Here is a 17,499-nt window from a genome sequence, read left to right as displayed (position 1 = left end):
GGTTATGGCGGAGCCCACGGCGCGACACCTGTCGCTGCCCTCGGGGCTGCTGGAGCTGTGCGCGTTGCTGGGCGCCTCTCAGGACAGCCTCCGCGGCTTGGAGCAGGTAAGGGGCGGGAGGGGAAACTGAGGCGGGGTGGAGGTCGGAGCGGCGCCCGCCGGGTGCGCGCGGGGCTGGCTTCGGTGGTGGCTGCGCACCCTTGTGGCGCCGAAGCCTTGGGGTCGAGTCCCAGCTGTAGGGGCTGAGCGCTAGCTCGTGGGGGGAAAGAGAGGCAACTAGCTATCTTCCCCTCCCTCCGCGCCTACCCACCTCTCGAGGCGGGGACCAGCCGGATTTGTACCTAGTGTTTGTGGTGGTGCAGACATGCTTCTGTGCACTGAAGCGTTGAAGCGTTCCTTCGCCCTCAGGATGCCACCATCTGGGGCGAGGTGCTGACCCAGAGGGGACCCGAGGAGTTCACGGTCAACTAGACAAGAACCTCTCTGAGTTTCGACTAAACGATTCCCTTCACCGCACAGAGCTTCACTGCCTCCTAAGCAGTGGATTCTGTACTCCACACTGAATAGTGAGGTTTCAGGTGTTAGAATCAACCACCAGCTTTGAATATTCCGCTTTTAGTTTGGCTAGTTGCAAAGCTGTTTTCTTCACTTGCTAGGCAGCTCCTCCTCCCTTCCCTCCGGCTGCATCTCTGGAAAGACAGGGCCTTCTGAACACCTCATGCTCCTTATTTTTCTGCTGCATTTTCTTAATTCTGAAACCCAGGTTGTTTTCTCCCAATCCATGGGTGCCTCTCTTTTTCCTTTGACCCAGCATGATTGTGAACTGTCATTTTCTCCAGAGATTTCCCTAGTGTCCCGTTAAGTGTTAGGATAAATCCTCTGAGTGTTTACACATGACCACATGGAAAAGCATAAAGGCATGCCTATTGATTGACAGTTGTCTATCCAGGGACAAAATGGATGTCACCAAGAAAAGTTAAACGTTAGTAAAAGTAACCAAATGAGTGTTAAAGCCTAGATAGTTTCGTCCATAGGCCAATGTGCCCAGCAAGTGGCGTTAATCCACATAAATGATTTAGAGTTCTCACTCCCCCGTCCCTTCTAATGCCAGCTTGTCCTCTGTACAGCGCCATCGTCTCTTAATTTACCAAACGGAACTGCCTTCTTTTTCTTAGTACGGAAATTACCTGGTTTCACTTGAGGTCTTCTGGGCATCCTCGTCTTTGCTTCCTGGGTCTTGCAGTGTACTTCTTGCCTCTGTAGTGTGAGACATGCCTTTGAGAACTGGCTGAGTCAGCTTGGGTATTCACAAGGGTACTTTCCTGAATTAGGCAGGTGGTGGCATCCCCCAGGTTAAGTGAGAGGGGGAAGTTTCATTTTACTTTTCCTCACTCTATACTCTTGCTTCTGCTAGGGATTTCAAAGGGAGGAAGACAACAAAACAGAAGAAAAAACAGTCCAGGATTGGGGACGGGTGGGGGGGGGGAGAGTTGAGAGGTGGGCTAAACTTTGGGGTGGTTTCACTTTATATCAACATCAGAGTTATAGTTAGCCAGACAGATTTTATTAGTTTAATTTTTGCAGCAATTCTCTTTTGAATGTCCAAGGCTTTAAAATAATTTTTAATTTTGCTTTTTAAGACTGGCATTTAACAGCTGGGTGGTGGGGGCACATGCCTTTAATCCCAGCACTCAGGAGGCAGGGGCAGGCGGATCTCTGAGAGTTCGAGGCCAGCCTGGTCCACAGTGTGAGTTCCAGGACAGCCAGGACTACACAGAGAAACCCTGTCTGGAAAAACAAAACAACAAAAAAATTGGCACTTCGCTGGGTCTGGTGGCTTGCTCTTGTAATCCCAACGCTTGGGAGACTGAGACAGGAGGATTGCTGTTGAGTTCTAAGTAGTCCAGCCTAGGCTATAGAGTGAGATCCTGTCTTCAAAAACAAAACAAAACAAACAAACAAACAAAAACCTTTAGGGCCTGCTGGCCCAGGCCTAGAACTTGGAAAGTAGAAGCAGGAGGATCAGGAAGGAGCTCAGGCTAGCCTTGGCTACATAGTAGGTTTAGAAGCTAGCCTGGGCTATGAGAGACCCTGTCTTAGAAAAATAAGTTACTGTTTATCTGTAGTCTGGGTATTTGTATTTGGTGATACATGCATACAGAAGACAAGGGGTATGAGAAATACCCAGTTTAAGGTCAAGAGACATAGTGCCCTGCTTATTGCTTTGAGGGTGCCCTAACTGTTATATTTCTTAGATGGAGGTGAGGACTAGTCATTTTGTTGGAAATCCTGCCAAATATTTCAGAGCTGACCAGTCCCCCTGTGAATCACTGCGGTTAGTTTTGATTTCCCCCACCCCCTGGCTCAGGATGGAGCCCCTTATTGGTTGCTAGGATGTGAGAGGATCCATTGTCAACTCACCCAAGGGTGCATGATGTGCTCACACTGCCATCCGCACCATTCTAGTGGAGTGGCTTCCTGTTCTGTGAGCAGCAGTACCGAGGAAAATTCCTGGATGATGACAGTGTCCTTCGTCTGCACTGTCCCATACTATAGTCATTGGCCACCTGTGGCCACCCAACTCTGGAAGTATGGCCAGTGCACTGAATTTTACATTTAATTTATTTATTTGAATTGTTAAAAAAAACTTAAATTTTTCCCTTTATTTCATGTATATGGGTGTTTTGCTTGTATGTATGTATGTATGTATGTATGTGCATCATACATACATGTATTGTGTGTGCAGGGCCTGCGGAGGCCAGAGAGAACATCAGGTCCCCTGGAACTGGAGTTACAGTTGGTTGTGAGCTGCCCTGTGGGTGCTGAGATTTGAACCTAGGTCCTCGGCAAAAGCAGCCAGTGCTCTTAACTGTGGAGCCTTCTGTCCAGGCCAGTTTTAACTCCTTTTGATTCCAGTGGACTCCTGCTGTGACTGTGTTGGATAGCCCAGTTCCAGAACATTAAAAAACACCTGTGAGTTTCTTTGATTTCTCTAGTGATAGCCAATCCTCCAGGGAAAAGAAGCAATACTGCTGTGTGACAGGACTTAAGGAATAAATCTGTCACCCCATGAGTAAGGTGGGTCTGGGTTTTGCCTTTTAAAAAATGACCGTTGGATAGAAGTTTAATAAACGGGAATGCAGGAAATAACCATCTATCTGGCTCACTTTGGTCTGGCAGAGCTTAGGCTCAGTTGGCGTAGTCTGTGGTACTGTCTTCTTAGCCTTGCAGTGAGAGCAGCTACAACACATTACCAAATAGCAGACATACAGTATACGCTTAATGGTTGGACCTTCCATTTGCAGGAATATAGTCTTGGGTTTGTTTGTTTGTTTGTTTTTTCTTTTTCTTTTTTCTTTTTTGGTTTCTCTGTGTAGCTTTGCGCCTTTCCTGGAACTCACTTGGTAGCCCAGGCTGGCCTCGAACTCACAGAGATCCGCCTGGCTCTGCCTCCCGAGTGCTGGGATTAAAGGCGTGCACCACCACCGCCCGGCTGTTTGTTTGTTTTTGAGACAGGATTTCTCTGTGTAGCCCTGGCTGTCCTGGAACTCGCTCTGTAGACCAGGCCGGCCTCGAACTCAGATTCACCTGCCTCTGCCTCCCGAGTGCTGAGATTAAGGGCATGCGCCACTATCGCCCGGCTGTGGAATTTATTCTAACCGAGGAACCAGATGTGTGCAGCTGTCTCAGTGACTCTGTCATTTGCTGTCTCCCCTACTCCCAGCACGATGTGATATTTACAGTGATCCCGATGACTTCAGAGGGGCTGGTGGATGCATCATTGGATGCTCACTTGGCTAATGCTATATAACCGTGAAGAAAGCTGACTAGCCCCACCGCAAAGTTAAACATCAAGGCAACAGTTTGGATTGGGTAACTGCATTATGAAAACATGTCCCAAGCCTACGTACGTGTCGAGAATGTAAGGAAGTACCCTAGGCGATGCAGAAAGGCCTGGAGGTACAGAAAAGGCTTTCCTCATCTAGTGCTTTGGTTTTGAATGGTAAAATGTCTTGTTAATGGGGAAATGTCTTATCTTTTTAATCACATCAGAAAGACAAAAGTGTTTTCCATGAATAATGACTGCTGAGACAGTAGGATTTTTTTTTTAAAAAAATAATTTATTTTTATCTTATTTGCATTGGTGTTTTGCTTGAATGTATATCTGTGCGAGGGTGTCAAGATCTCAGAGCTACAGACCATTGTTAGCTGCCATGTGGCTGCTGGGAATTGAACCCAGGTTCTCTGGAAGAACAGTCAGTGCTCTTAGCCACTGAGCCATCTCTCCAGCCCCCAAGATGTTAGGTTGGTTTTTGTTTGTTTGTTTTTGTTTTGTTTTGTTTTTGTTTGTTTTGAGACAGGGTCTTACCATGTAACTCTGGCTGTCCTGGAACTTGCCACGCAGACCAGGCTGGCCTCAAACTTACAGAGATCTTCCTGCCTCTGCCCCTTGGATCCTGGGATTAAAGGGGTGAGCCACTGTGTTGGCTAGTTTAATGTCAACTTGGCACAATCTAAAGTTGTTGGAGAAATGGGAACCTCAATTGAAAAATGCCTCCATAAGATCTGGGTGTAAGCAAGTCTATAGGGCATTTTCTTAATTAGTGATTGACGGGGGAGAGCCCAGCCCATTGTATGTGGTGCCATCCGTGGGCTGGTGGTCCTGAGCTCTATAAGAAAGCAGGTTGAACAAGCCAGTAGGCAGTACCCTCCATGGACCTGCATCAGCTCTTGCCTCCAAGTTCCTGCCCTGTTTGATTTCCTGACCTGACTTCCTTGGATGATGAGCTGTGATGTGGAAGCCTAATCCAAATAAACCCTTTCCTTCCCTTGGACATGGTGTTTCATCACAGCAGTAGCACCCTTAACTAAGACAGCAACCATGCCTGGCCGAGCACATTATTAAATGTGTTTTCAGATCTATTTATGTTTACGGGTGTCTTGCCTGCGTGCGTGCGTGCGTGCGTGCGTGCGTGCGTGTGTGTGTGTGTGTGTATACACATTACAGTGCTCAAGGAAGACTGAAGAGGGTGTCAGGTCCCCTGGGACTGGAGTTACAGATGGTTCTGAGCTGCCATGTGGGTGCTGGGAATTGAACATGTGACTTCTGGAGGAGCAGCCAGTGTGCTTGACTGCTGAGCCGTCTCTCCAGACCCTTGAGTACACCATTTTAAGTGACCGACACCAGGCGTTGGCTTTGATGTGATGACGATCCAGATTGACTGGGGGTGGGGTGGGGTGGGGTGGGGGAGGGGCTCAGAGTTTATCAGGTGCTGGAAACGCAAACCCAGGAACAGCATCACCACCAGAGAGCTATTTGTGCTGTTAGGAGGAGACAGAACTGTATCACATTCTCTGACTTTCCTACCCTCACAACCTCGATGATGGAGGAGTAGCCCTGGTGGGAACCGAGAAACCCAAAACACTGAGAAGTTGAGGTCTGCAAGGAGACCCTGTGGGAGGTGGTGATCTGGAGGGGGAGGTCTAGGAGGAGAGCCTGTAGGTACTCTGTTGGTACAGGTCTGCCACAGCCCACCCTCTGGCTCCTGTCTGGTAAATGGTGAGTGTGAGGGCTGAAGGTCTTTCTGGTGAGGAGGTGGAGTGGGCAGGATGTTAGAGAGTGTCAGGCCATTGAAGAGCAACAGTCAGTCACAGAGGTGCTGTCTGCTTCAAGACGCCTGAGAGGGTAAGCTGTGCATGACCTTGGGGTACCTTAGCCTGGGGCACAGGCTATCATTTTGCTCACATAATACTGTGACACATGTACACATGAGATACGCGCATGGGAAGGGATAATGGTGGTGACATTCACACACTTGAGTGTGGTGCAGGGACAGAGGTGTGTGCAGGGACTCTGCCTCCCTCCAGGAACCTGGTGTGTTTGTTAGATCGAGTGGCTAGCTCCCTTCCGAAGAGTCTGGATGCCGACACTGGTGGCAGTCCTGTACCAGGCGGGCGAGGTGTCTTCACTCTCCAGGCAGAACCGTGAAAGGTTTGCTCGTGGGTCACATGCACCCACTTTGAGACACAGACTGTCCGGTGCTGGTTTGCAGATGTGACGCCATGGACGGCTGAGAGCCTTGCTCAGGCCTGTGACAAGGTGGAGTTTGCACGTGGCGAGAGGATGATGCATTGTCTACAGGTTGGAGTCTTACGTCCCCAAACCCAGACTCTTCCATCCTCACTAAAGAAATCAGAGGTGGGGCTTCGGCTTTCCCAGGTCCCTCTCTCTGCTCTTCTCTGTGTGTCTGTGCTGGGTTGTTTCTTCACCCCTAATAGAAGCCATTCTTTAACAGCTGAGAGAAAAGAAAAATTGTAGATGGAAGATAGGGGTTTTTTGGAAACCAGCAGGTAACTTTGAACTTGAAAGGGACCCTGATCCTCAGTGGGTGCTCAGGGAGGCAGCTGGAGTGTCTGAGCTGGACCAAGAGCCTGGGAGATGTCTGCCTTTGCTGCAGATATATCGTCACACGGAGGGAGCTCTGGGAGCCGGGAGTCAGCCTAAGGACTCCAATCTGGGAAGAGAGCCCTGGAATGGGCCAGGCAGGAGCACTGAGCAGAGGAAGGATGGAAGCAAGGGAGTCCACAGTCTCCCGTGTTACCTGGGGCAAACTCGGTTGCTCCCGCGATTGTGATTGACAAGGAGATGATTCTTGGTGTAGGGACACTTCCTCTGTCCCCGTGGCTCTAAAGGAGGCAGAGGTGGAGCATGATGTTTTCAGCTAACGTCAGACCTGTGGGCTCAGGCAGTGGGGCTTTCTGCCTCTATGACTGGAGACACAGATGTTGTGTTTTGGGTCCTTAATCCCACCGGATTACTGTCACGGTGAAGAGATCCGTGACAGCACGTGACGGCAGTGACTTCAGTCTCTTTGCTGACAGAACATGTTGCTCACGGAACAACTTTGGATGGAGGGAGCTCTCATTCCTTCCTCTGACCCCCCCTACACACTTTAAAATTCGTGTGTGTGTATGTGTGTGTATGTGTGTGTGTGTGTGCCATGTGTGGGGACATTTTAGTGCCATACCATGTGTGTGGAAGTCAGAAGACAACTTGAGGCAACTGGCTCTCTCCTTCCACCATGTGGGGTTCGGGTGATGGCAGTCTCTCAGGTCCTCAGGCTTGGTAGCAAATGCCTTTACCTGCTGAGCCATCTTGCCCACCCATCCCACTTTTTTTATGAGACCTTTAGCTCAGCTGAACTAAACTCACTATGTTGCTGAGAATGACCTTGAACTCAGACCCTCCTTGCTTCACCTCTCAGGTTGTTGGGGGTCACAGATCACCATGCCCCGGTGATCCTCTGACTTTTACTAAATATTGACCGGTGGTTGTTACTTTTTTTTTCTGGTCACAATCTCATTGCTTTTGGGACAGTACCCTCCCTAAGGCATCAGTGATTGCCCATTCCCCACTGCTGCCTGACATCCTATACCATCTTTACATTGCTTTACAGTACTGGATGGAACTCCAGGCCTTTTGCATATTAAGCAAGTGCTTATCTGCCCGTATTGTCAGGGACTGGATATAATGTGAGCAGTGTCCCAGGGGACCTGAAAAGTATAACACGGATGCAGGTGTTTGTGCCGTATGACAGAGTTGAGAACTTCTCAGTGTCTGCCCTCTCGCTACTCTGTGTAGGGCACACATGAGTACTCAGGGGGCTTCCCCTGACTGAGCACTTGACCCATGTGCTTGCCTGAGTGCTTCCACTCAGTTGGGAGAGGAGAATGCAGATGGAGGGGCTTGCTTCCAGCAGCTCAGCGTTTGAACTTGTGCCTGCGTCTCACAGAACCTGGCTCTGAACTATGGTGCTTCGTACCAACAGGACAAGTTGCTTCTGAATTCCCAGCCTGTGGGGCACATGTAGGGCCTGGGAAGTTCTGGAAAGAGTCATCTGCTGACCCGAACCTGAAAGGATAGGGTTCCTCTGCTGGAGCCTGTGTGCATGGAGGAGAATCAGAGATGCAAACAGGATGCCCACCTAGAACATGTGTCATGAATGCGGGCAGACACGTGCAGTGACTTTTTCTTTTTGCATTTAGCTATGCTAATGTGTGTGTGTGTGCACATGCACACACTCATGCATATGGAGGTCACAGGTTGATATTGGATATCTTCCTTGATCACTTTTTTCCACTTTAGTTACTGAGGCATATTGTGGGGAAACACATGGAGCCTGTTTAAAAGGCAAGGAATTTTTTTAGGGGATAAAAACAGCACAGCATGGGAGATTTATCATAGGGTCCTGGAAAGCCGAGCTATGATCCATGTTGTTTTTCCGCCTGGTCTGTTTCAGCATCCAGAGAGCGATGCCTACATGCATCCCAGGTCTTAAGGGTCCACAAGGCCACGCCCCAGGGGCATATACTTCAAGGTCATAGGTAGATGGAGCAGTTACCTGATGCCTCTAGGGGTGATGCTTCAAGGTCATAGACAGAACAGCTACCCACTAGAGGCAGGGTTTCTCTCTGAACCTGTAGCTTGCCAATTCACCTAATCTGGCTAGCCAGTTTGCCCTAGGAATCCCTTGTCTCTGCCTCTTGAGCTCTGGGATTATGGGTGAGCGCTGGGGATCTAAACTCTGTGCCATCTCCACAGCCACACATAGTGACTCTTGTCTTCCTTTTCTTAGGTTGCCCAGAAACGAGGAGTGAAGAGCGTCTCTTCCCTTGCCCCTGAAGTTCTGTCTGTTTTCGTACCTCCTTTCACCACAAAAGACGATGGCCAAGTGGCCGGGGCCAGCTGTACCCTCGGCAAAGCCAGGAGGCGGTCCTTCCGGAAGAAGAGAGAAAAACCCAGGATAGAGTCCTGGAAGAGCCACCCTGGAGACTCAAAGGGGCCCGATTCCGAGGATGTCACCATCCCGGGGGATGTAGACCTCCTTGCCCTGCCCCAGCTGTGCTTCCCAGGTACGTTGCCATAGCAACCTGTGGTGTCCTCGGACTGTATCCTCCCAGAGTGTGCTGCTCCAGAGATCTCCACACTGGGGACAACATTGAGTTAGAGAATGGGATTCGGTTTTTTTTTTTAAAGTCATTGTTTTTTTTTTTTTTTTTTGAGACAAGATCTTGCTCTGTATTCCAGACTGGCTGAAACTCTCAATCCTCCTGCCTCAGCCTCCCAAATTCTGGGATCACAGATGTACTTGTGGCACCTGGAAGTCAGTCTTTTTGGTCTGGGGAAGTTAAAGCTTGAGAAGCCCTGAGGGTGCCTGCCCCTCCCTCTCTGTCCCCTGCTTCCTGTTTATTAAAAAAAAACGAGAGGAACAGGTTGCCATTCATCTCTGAGCTCACCAGTGCCAGCCGATGAGAGTGCTTCTGTGTCTGGACTTCATGTCCCCGCTGGCCTTAAGAAACATTAAATGGCTGGTGTGGCATACTCAGCCCAAGGGCTGGATCAGATTCTGTCTCTGGTTCCCACTCAAACCTGCTGCCCTTTCCTGGCTGTGGGAGTCATAACCAAGAAGCAGACACAGGTTAATCTGCTCTGCCCAGAAATATGGTGTCCGTGCTGCTGTGCTATGCGTATGTAGTGGAGGGACTGTGAAAAGCTGCAGGTTGGGGAAGTTTGGAAGCAGAAGGCTGGATAGAACAGGCCTGAGAGCAGGCTATTGCTTGAGCATCAAAGCCCGTGGTGGTTACTAGGTGAAGTGTGCTCTCCACATTGGCTCCTGGGTTCCCTAGGCCTTTTGCTGCTGCATACAGCAGCCACCCGATCTTGCTTCCCCTTTCTTTCTGATCTGCCTGCAGGGGGCGTGTGTGTGGCTTCGGAACCAAAGGAGGATTACATCCACTTCCTGGTCCTCACGGATGTCTGTGGGAATAGAACCTATGGTGTGGTCGCCCAGTACTACCGACCCCTACATGTAGGTGGATCTGTTGCTGTCCTCTGGGTTTGGGGTGGGCCTTTGTTGTTGTTGTTGTTGTTTATTGTGGTGTAATAATACACCTGTTACTTTTTCAGCCATTGCGTGACTCTGCAACATTGTGGTCCCAGTGCATGCAACCTCCAGAACTTTCCATCTCCCAGCTCATGCTCACTCAGTTCTCACTGCCGCCTCCCTCCCCCAGCCCAGCAACCACTCAGCTGCTTTCTGTCTCTGGATCTGTCTTCTGCACACTCCAGGATGTGGAAGTGCCTGGTGCTGGGCCTTTTGTGATGGACTCTCGTCCCTGAGAGCTGTGTTGTGTGTGCCTTTGTGTTCTAGTGGTATGTCTCTGCTCATCCCAAGGCTGGGTTCTCTGGGGTGGCTACTTGGTCCTTGCTCTTGATAATCCAGTGCTGCATAGCGTGACCTTTGCAGGGCCTGTCTATATGAACTGGAAGGCCGGAGCTGGTGGAGACCCTTCTTTCCATGTCATTTCTGTGAGATGCTGACTGTTGGCTGTCTAGGCCTGTATACTATCAGCACAGGAGGTGACATGTCCTTGCTGCCCTTTGTCCAGGATGAATATTGTTTCTACAATGGCAAGACCCACTGGGAGCCCAGCGTGAGCTCGGCGAGACGCTTTGTGCCCTCTGCGGTGTGCGTGGTATCCCGGTTCCCGTACTACAACTCCCTCAAGGACTGCCTCTCCTGGTGAGTTGGGGGTCAGTGTTGTTATTAAGAGCTAGCTCTGGTGGAGCATGGTCAGCTGGGCCCAGGAGCACTGTGGGAAGCCTGGGGTTTCCATCAGCACATGTGGAATCAGGATGGCAGGAGGAAGGCTGCACTAAGGGCTTCGGTTTTACGATTATCGTTTTTTAAAGGAGCACAGCTGGGTATGGCAGTGCATGCCTTTCTTTAATCACAGCACTTGGAAGGCTGAGGCAGGAGGATTGCTTTGAGTTTGAGGACAATCTGCTCTACATAGTAAACTCCAGGCCAGCCTGGGCTACAGAGTAGGACCCTGTCTCAACAACAACAATAAAATAATAAATAAATAAAAATAAAAAGAGAACTCTATATGAAGAGAACTTTAGACCTCATGACCTAAGAGAATCAGCAGGCTGCCATTTGCTGGACGATTTAGTGACATTCACAAATATGTCGAATCCTGGCAGCATCAATAACCCTTTCTGCTGCCATTGAGTGGGAGTTCTGAGGACATAAGGCTTTTCTGGAAGACCAGGAAGGCATTTGGTGGGACTCAGTGGATGCCTGTAATCAAAGGCTGCCATTGTGAGGTGGGATGGGGTCCCGCCCTAGGCATGAGCCAGGTTTGGAGCCCTGTGCTTTGGAGCTTCAGAAACCGTGGTTCAAGGGTTAGGGATGTAGCTCATTTGGTAGATTGTTTGCCTAGCATGCACAAAGACCTGGTTGCATCTACATAAACCCAGCCTGGTAGGGCATGCCTGCAGCCCCACCACTGCAGAGGCAGAGGCAGGAAAATCAAATGTAATCCTTAGCTACTTAGGGAGTCTGGGACTAGCCTGGGCCACATTTAAAAAGGTCATGGTCCTGGGATTGACGCTACTATTTGACTGAAGACAGGTGGTGGCAGGCAGCATGATCCCCTTCCCAAGACAGAAGAGCAATTCTCAGAGTGGCTAAGTGGCACTTGGGTGTCTTTTAAGGGACACTTGTTTGAGACTCTACACTTAGGTCACAGAGTGAGACAAATGCATGCTGGCTGAGCAGGAATCTCGGTGTGAATTCCCAGCATTCACGTTTGAATTCCAGTGTTATCGTGGTTCACTTTTCAAACAGAGCTGCCCCTCTGGCGCAGTTCAACCTGGCGTCTGCCATAGACAGACAGTGTCTTTACAGACAGAGGACTTGGTTGGTCTTCGTGAGGGACTGAGATGAGGAAATGCATGTTCAACAAGGAAAGGTCTGCCAGCCTAGGGAGTGATGAGGGGCCTTAAGACTGGTCCCTCTTCACCTCCTCACTGATGTTCTTTATTCTCGGAAATAGACCGCTCTGCTACCTCCTAGGCCCTGTTCTACAGAGCACGTGGTGGTTTTTACCCATTGCTAACAGAAGCTCACGGCCGAGGACAGGTGCTGCTTTGGGAGACAGCGGGAAGGCGCGCTTTCTCATTCTTCCTGGGCCAGTTCCCGGTGCCAATTCAGCAGCTGACTGATCACGTGGTGGCAGTCCCTCCTGCTGGGTGCCAGTGCAGACATGTGACATCAGAAGGTCCACTGTCGTGCTTTCTGAGCTCTCTCCTTCTGTGGCCACTGCTGCGCTGTCAGAAGTGGAGAACAGCTAGAGAGAAGCAAACGGCAGAAATGCAGGATGTGCCGTGCGTGGGGTGTGGTGGCCCACCCCTGCCGTCCCAGCCCTCCTGGAGGAAGGGTCAGGAGTTCAAGTCATCCTTAACTAACTGGCAAGTGTGAGGCCAGCATGGGCTACAGGTGACCCTGCCTCAACTAACCAACCAGAGTGACATGTCTCAACAGGCTTTGGATACACATCAGAAAGAGTACATTTGTGTTGGGGACAGTAGATGATAGGCAGTTTAACTTTAAAATTTTACCTTGATGTTATTATGTTTTTACAATATGTTCAAATATGGAGTATTGGCTTTTTCTACGTCCTGACGTAAGACCTGTGAGTAGTTATTATTTGGTATTTATGTGTAAGCAGAAACGCTTTGAACTGTGGCTGTGATCGGTGGGCTGTCTTTCCTGGGGGACTGCCTGACAAGGAGGGACCCCATGGGTACTCAGCCCTATGGACTCCATATCTTAGCCCTAAGGACACCACACATCTTCACTGAGCCGTGACCTCCAGGCTCTTGTATAGTTCCTTCGGCAGGGTCACTTTCTCTTCTGGTCAGATTTCCCTCCTTTGGGCCAACTTGTCACTGACAGGTGACAAGTCCCCTCAGGTACCAACTGCACTTTTACATGCAGTTATGAAAATCAACTTTTTTGAGGTGCAGTGGGGTATTGGGAAAGTCCTGCCATTTCTTTATAGGTTCCCACTGTGACTACTTCCAAGATCTCCCCCCCTTCAATCAGTTCCCATGGGACAGGCCTCTGTCCCCAGGCTGTCACTTACCTATTTTGTTATTTCTTGATTGACTCAGTGTTTTTTGTTTGTTTGTTTGTTTTTTTTTTGTTTGTTTGTTTGTTTGGAGACAGGATCTCTCTATGTAGCCTAGACTGGTTCTTCCTGCCCGAGTCTGAATGCTGGGATCACAGTCATGTGTACCACACCTGGTCACCCCTTACATTTTAAAGTTTTACTTTAAAAGTCTGATTGCACCAGGTAGGTGTGGCGGCGTGTGCAGGCCTTTGGTCCCAGCACCCGGGAGGCAGAGGCAGGTGGATCTCTGTGAGGTCAAGGCCAGCCTGGTCTACAGAGAGAGTTCCAGGACAGCCAAGGCTCTGTTACACAGAGAAACCCTGTCTCGAAAACAAAAACAAAAGCAAAAAAAATAAATAAATAAAAAAAAAAATACACTTTGGAACCTTCCCCAAGGAGCTCAAAGTCTCATGTTTCTAGTCTTCCCCACCGAAGCATAGCATGCATGCAGTCACACACACACTTTCTAGCCATTTTTTTTCCACAAAAATGATTAGCACCCCAAAACAAAATAGCTGAGGTTGGCAATCTTGGCCAGTGACACTCTGACGGTTGTTTTACTTGGTGACTTTTTTTTTTTCTTGTTTCAGTTTATTGACTCATCTGAAGCTCTGTAAGGATTTTGAAGTTGACAATCACATAAAAGATTTTGCTGCGAGACTGTCGTTAATACCCAGCCCACCACCCGGGCCGCTCCACTTGGTAAATGAGACCTGGCACTGTGCTGAGATTTTCTGTGGTGTGGTGAAGAGCGCGCTGAGTCAAAATGTTTTAAGCTGTTTCCGGTTTAACCTGCATGTTTAACCTGCTCTCCAGACATTGCTCTACTGGAGTCCAACGGTTTTTACCTACTCACCTCGACGGGAAAAAGTTAGATACTCGGACTGGGGTTTGGCGGAGGGGCTCCTGACCGGCAGAGCTGGCCATGTGTGATGGACCAGTTTAGTATTAACTCAGGAGATCATTTCTCACTCTTCAGAAACTACAAGCCCAACTTTCCGTCTAAGGAAGTCCTTTTCATTTATATAAGTTTAAAGCTTTCTTTTCATTTATTTGTCTTGGGTGTTAGTTTCGGGAGTTACTTTTTGTCTTTTCTCTGGTACATCCGATTGATAAAAGTATTCAGCTTCCTGGCCTCTGTTCTTAGAAGAGCCACTGTGCTGTTTAAACAGCAGATAGGTATTTCCCCAGCTGGGTTCCAGCCCAAGAAATTTTACTAGCTTCTTGCAGGCCCCCAGGGGCCCCCAGTGAAGCTGGTTAGTATCTCTTCTCACGGCTGGAATAAAATGAAATAAAGCATCACCATAAGAGGAGGGCTCCAGGGACTGTCCCTGGGAAGGCATGGTGCTGTTCCTGCCAGTAAGAGCATGTGGCAGTGGCTTCTTTCATCTAGACTGGAACCAGGCCTGGGCTTTGGTGGCCAGAGGCCTGCCTGCCCATAATTCAGTTCTTCAGTCAGCCAGCTCTCCTCTCTCTCTCTCTCTCTCTCTCTCTCTCTCTCTCTCTCTCTCTCTCTCTCCTTTTTTTCGAGACAGGGTTTCTTTGTGTAGCCTTGGCTGTCCTGGAACTAGCTCTGTAGGCTGGCCTTGAACTCACAGAGATCTGCCTACCTCTGCCTCCTGAGTACTGGGATTAAAGGCCCGCACCACCACCTTCTGGCTTATTTGTTTTGTTTTGTTTTTGAGACAGGGTTTCTCTTTGTAACTTTGGCTGTCCAGAACTTGCTCTGTAGATCAGGCTGGCCTTGAACTCAGATCTGCCTGCCTCTGCCTCCCAAGTGCTGGGACTAAAGGCTTGTACCCCCTACCCGCAATCCCTGGCTCTCACAACGGTTTCTAATGTGCCCAAATGGCGAGTGTGGGGGATTTTGACTACTCTTGTAGACAGCTCTCTGAATTAACAGTGGCTCTTGGTCCTCATAGATATTCAACATGAAGCCGTTGCAAGTTGTGTTTCCCTCTCGAGCGGACCCCGAGAGCCCCATCATCGACCTGGACCTTCACCTGCCCCTGCTATGCTTCCGGCCTGAGAAGGTGTTGCAGGTGTGTGGGTGCCAGGAGCACTGCTGGCTAGACAGGATTAAACTGCACTTTACAGTGCAGACCATGGCTTCCGTGCAGCGTCAAGGGATGGGGCGCTTGCCTCAAGCTCTCAGTGTGAACCCCAGAACCGCCCAAAGGCACAAAACCAGGAATCCATGCACTCTAAAGTATCTGTGCCCTATGCCTAGAGCGGACACTTGCCGCAGCACACGTATCTGTAAGCCTTGGTTTTGGTAAACAGAGTGGGGGATGAGACTAAAAGCAACCTCTGGTTCTCGGGGAGGAGCTTCCCATGTCCAGCCCAAAGCAGCCAGAAGCAACCGGAAGCCAACACTGTTCTCGCTCCCCTAGATCCTGACCTGCATCTTGACGGAACAGCGCATCGTGTTCTTCTCCTCAGACTGGGCCCTGCTGACGCTCATCGCCGAGTGCTTCGTGGTTTACCTCCACCCCCTGCAGTGGCAGCACACCTTTGTGCCCATCCTGTCCGGTCAGATGTTGGACTTCGTCATGGCGCCCACATCTTTCCTCATGGGCTGTCACCTGGACCACTTTGAAGAAGTCAGAAAGGTGAGGGAGAGGGCTGCGACTGGGGGGGGGGGGGGCGGGAATAAACCCACGTGACTCCATGGCGCGGCAGGTGGGAAGCTGCATTTGAAAGCACTTGAAAGTGTTCTGTGTCTCCCACACTGCAACCTGTGCAGTGAAAAGCCAAGAAAGAAAATGCTCACAGTACTGGAGCGCGTCGTCGTTCTGTCTGCAGGGACCCACGAGGCGCATGCGTAGGCATGCGCAGAGGATACACAGTGCACCATCTCTTCTGCCCCTGGACCATGTGCACGCACCGTGCAGTCTCATTTGCTCTCTCTCTTGCTCTCGGGGTGTGTTTGATATCAAGATCCCTGCAATTCAAAGACCAGAGTCTTGTGTTAACCCTCCCAGCCCACTTCGGTTCAGAGCAGGACCGTTGGCTTGCGATAGACTCTCCGTGGGGACAGACATTGGGGCACTGGAAGACTGTGACCTCTAACCTCTGCTGCCAATCAGTCCCGTCCTCGGCCTCTTTCCTCATCTGTGAAGGGAGTCAGGGGCATGTCCTTGCCGGCAGGGCTCCAAGCCTGTCACACCACGGCTGGCTTGTAGATGGCCACTCTCCTGTCCCCGCAGCATGCTTTCTGCCTTGTTGTTTTAAATGCATCCACTGCGCTTTGCTAACAGTTGGCATGTATGTACAGAGGGCTGCTCCCAGTGTTAGGGGCATCTGTGGGTCTGGCTGGTCACTCTCTGTGTGGCTTGTGCTTATTGAAATAGCTAACTTCTTCCTCTCTTAGCCATCAACGGACAGCAAGTTTGCCAATCTTATTGCTACAGTGAGGACCAAGTGAGACACGGAGTAGCCCCTGGCATACTCCATGTAGGTGTTTAATGGAGGGTCACTGTGATGCTAATTGGAGATGGTGTTTATTTGTTTATGACGGAGCCTCACGCTGTTGCCCAGGTCCGCCTGGAACTCACTGTAGCTCATGGCAGTCTTGGCATTCTTCCTGCCTCGGCTCCCCAAGTGCTGGGATCCCAGTGTTTGGCTATGGTAGGTGTTTAGATTGTGATCTGTCATGGATCCTGGGTAGATGGACAACTGTCGACTTGAAAACAGTTGACAGATACTGGGGTCACTTCCCCTTTGGCTGCGATGGCAGTGCTGCTGAGGACATGGTTGTCCGAAAGGTTCTTGTGTGAGCAAAGGTCTCCTTTCTCTTGGGGATACAGCCCAGAGCAGAGCCACTGAGTCAGCTCTATGGCTAACCATCTGAGACACCGGCAGCCTCTGCAAGGCAGCTGCCAGACTTGAGAACGCAGCAGGCGGTCCTATCTCCTGCCCTTGGTGACTCCTGCTCCTGTCTCTGATCCTGGTGCTCCGGCGGGTGAGTGCCTGGTAGCTCAGTGCCGCCCGATGGTCATTTATTTCCAGTTACTAATGGCATCCGTGTTTTTTCATGTGTGCATTGGTAGTTCCACGGGGCAGGGAGACTAGCGTGTGTGTGTGTGTGTGTGTGTGTGTGTGTGTGTGTGTGTGCACGTGCATGAGTGGGCAGTGGCATACATGTAGTGGCATGTGTGTAGAGGTCAGAGGATGACGTTTGGGAGTCAGTTCTCATATTCCACTTTATCTGCAGCAGGGTCTTGTTTCTGCTTCTGTGTTGTGAACTCCAGTGAGCTTCTGTGTGATTCTCTTGTCTTCAGTGCCATCTCACGGTAATCCTCCTGTCTCCACCTCCATCTCACTGTAATCCTCCTGTCTCCACCCCCATCTCACTGTAATGCTCCTGTCTCCACCATCTCACGGTAATCCTCCTGTCTCCACCTCCATCTCACTGTAATCTTCCTGTCTTCATCATCTCATGGTAATCCTCCTGTCTCCACCATCTCACCGTAATGC

The 17,499-nt window shown here is 50.1% G+C and overlaps 1 protein-coding gene across 1 annotated transcript in view; it reads left to right on the top strand.

Moving 5' to 3' along the window:
* Dennd3 (DENN domain containing 3) overlaps positions 1–17,499 on the top strand; it is a 52,822-nt gene continuing 35,323 nt past the window's right edge. The window contains exons 1-7 of the mRNA XM_059247787.1: positions 1–106; positions 8,637–8,913; positions 9,754–9,869; positions 10,450–10,583; positions 13,611–13,722; positions 14,943–15,062; positions 15,414–15,632. Of these exons, the coding sequence (XP_059103770.1) occupies positions 5–106; positions 8,637–8,913; positions 9,754–9,869; positions 10,450–10,583; positions 13,611–13,722; positions 14,943–15,062; positions 15,414–15,632 (1,080 nt within the window). The 5' untranslated portion in view covers positions 1–4. The remainder of the gene's footprint in view (positions 107–8,636; positions 8,914–9,753; positions 9,870–10,449; positions 10,584–13,610; positions 13,723–14,942; positions 15,063–15,413; positions 15,633–17,499) is intronic.

The sequence above is a fragment of the Peromyscus eremicus genome, chromosome 20 (genome assembly GCF_949786415.1).
Source record: "Peromyscus eremicus chromosome 20, PerEre_H2_v1, whole genome shotgun sequence".
In the NCBI taxonomy this organism is placed as follows: Eukaryota; Metazoa; Chordata; class Mammalia; order Rodentia; family Cricetidae; genus Peromyscus; species Peromyscus eremicus.
Note: the sequence above shows the minus strand (reverse complement) of the source record. Positions and strands in the feature narration are given on the sequence as shown.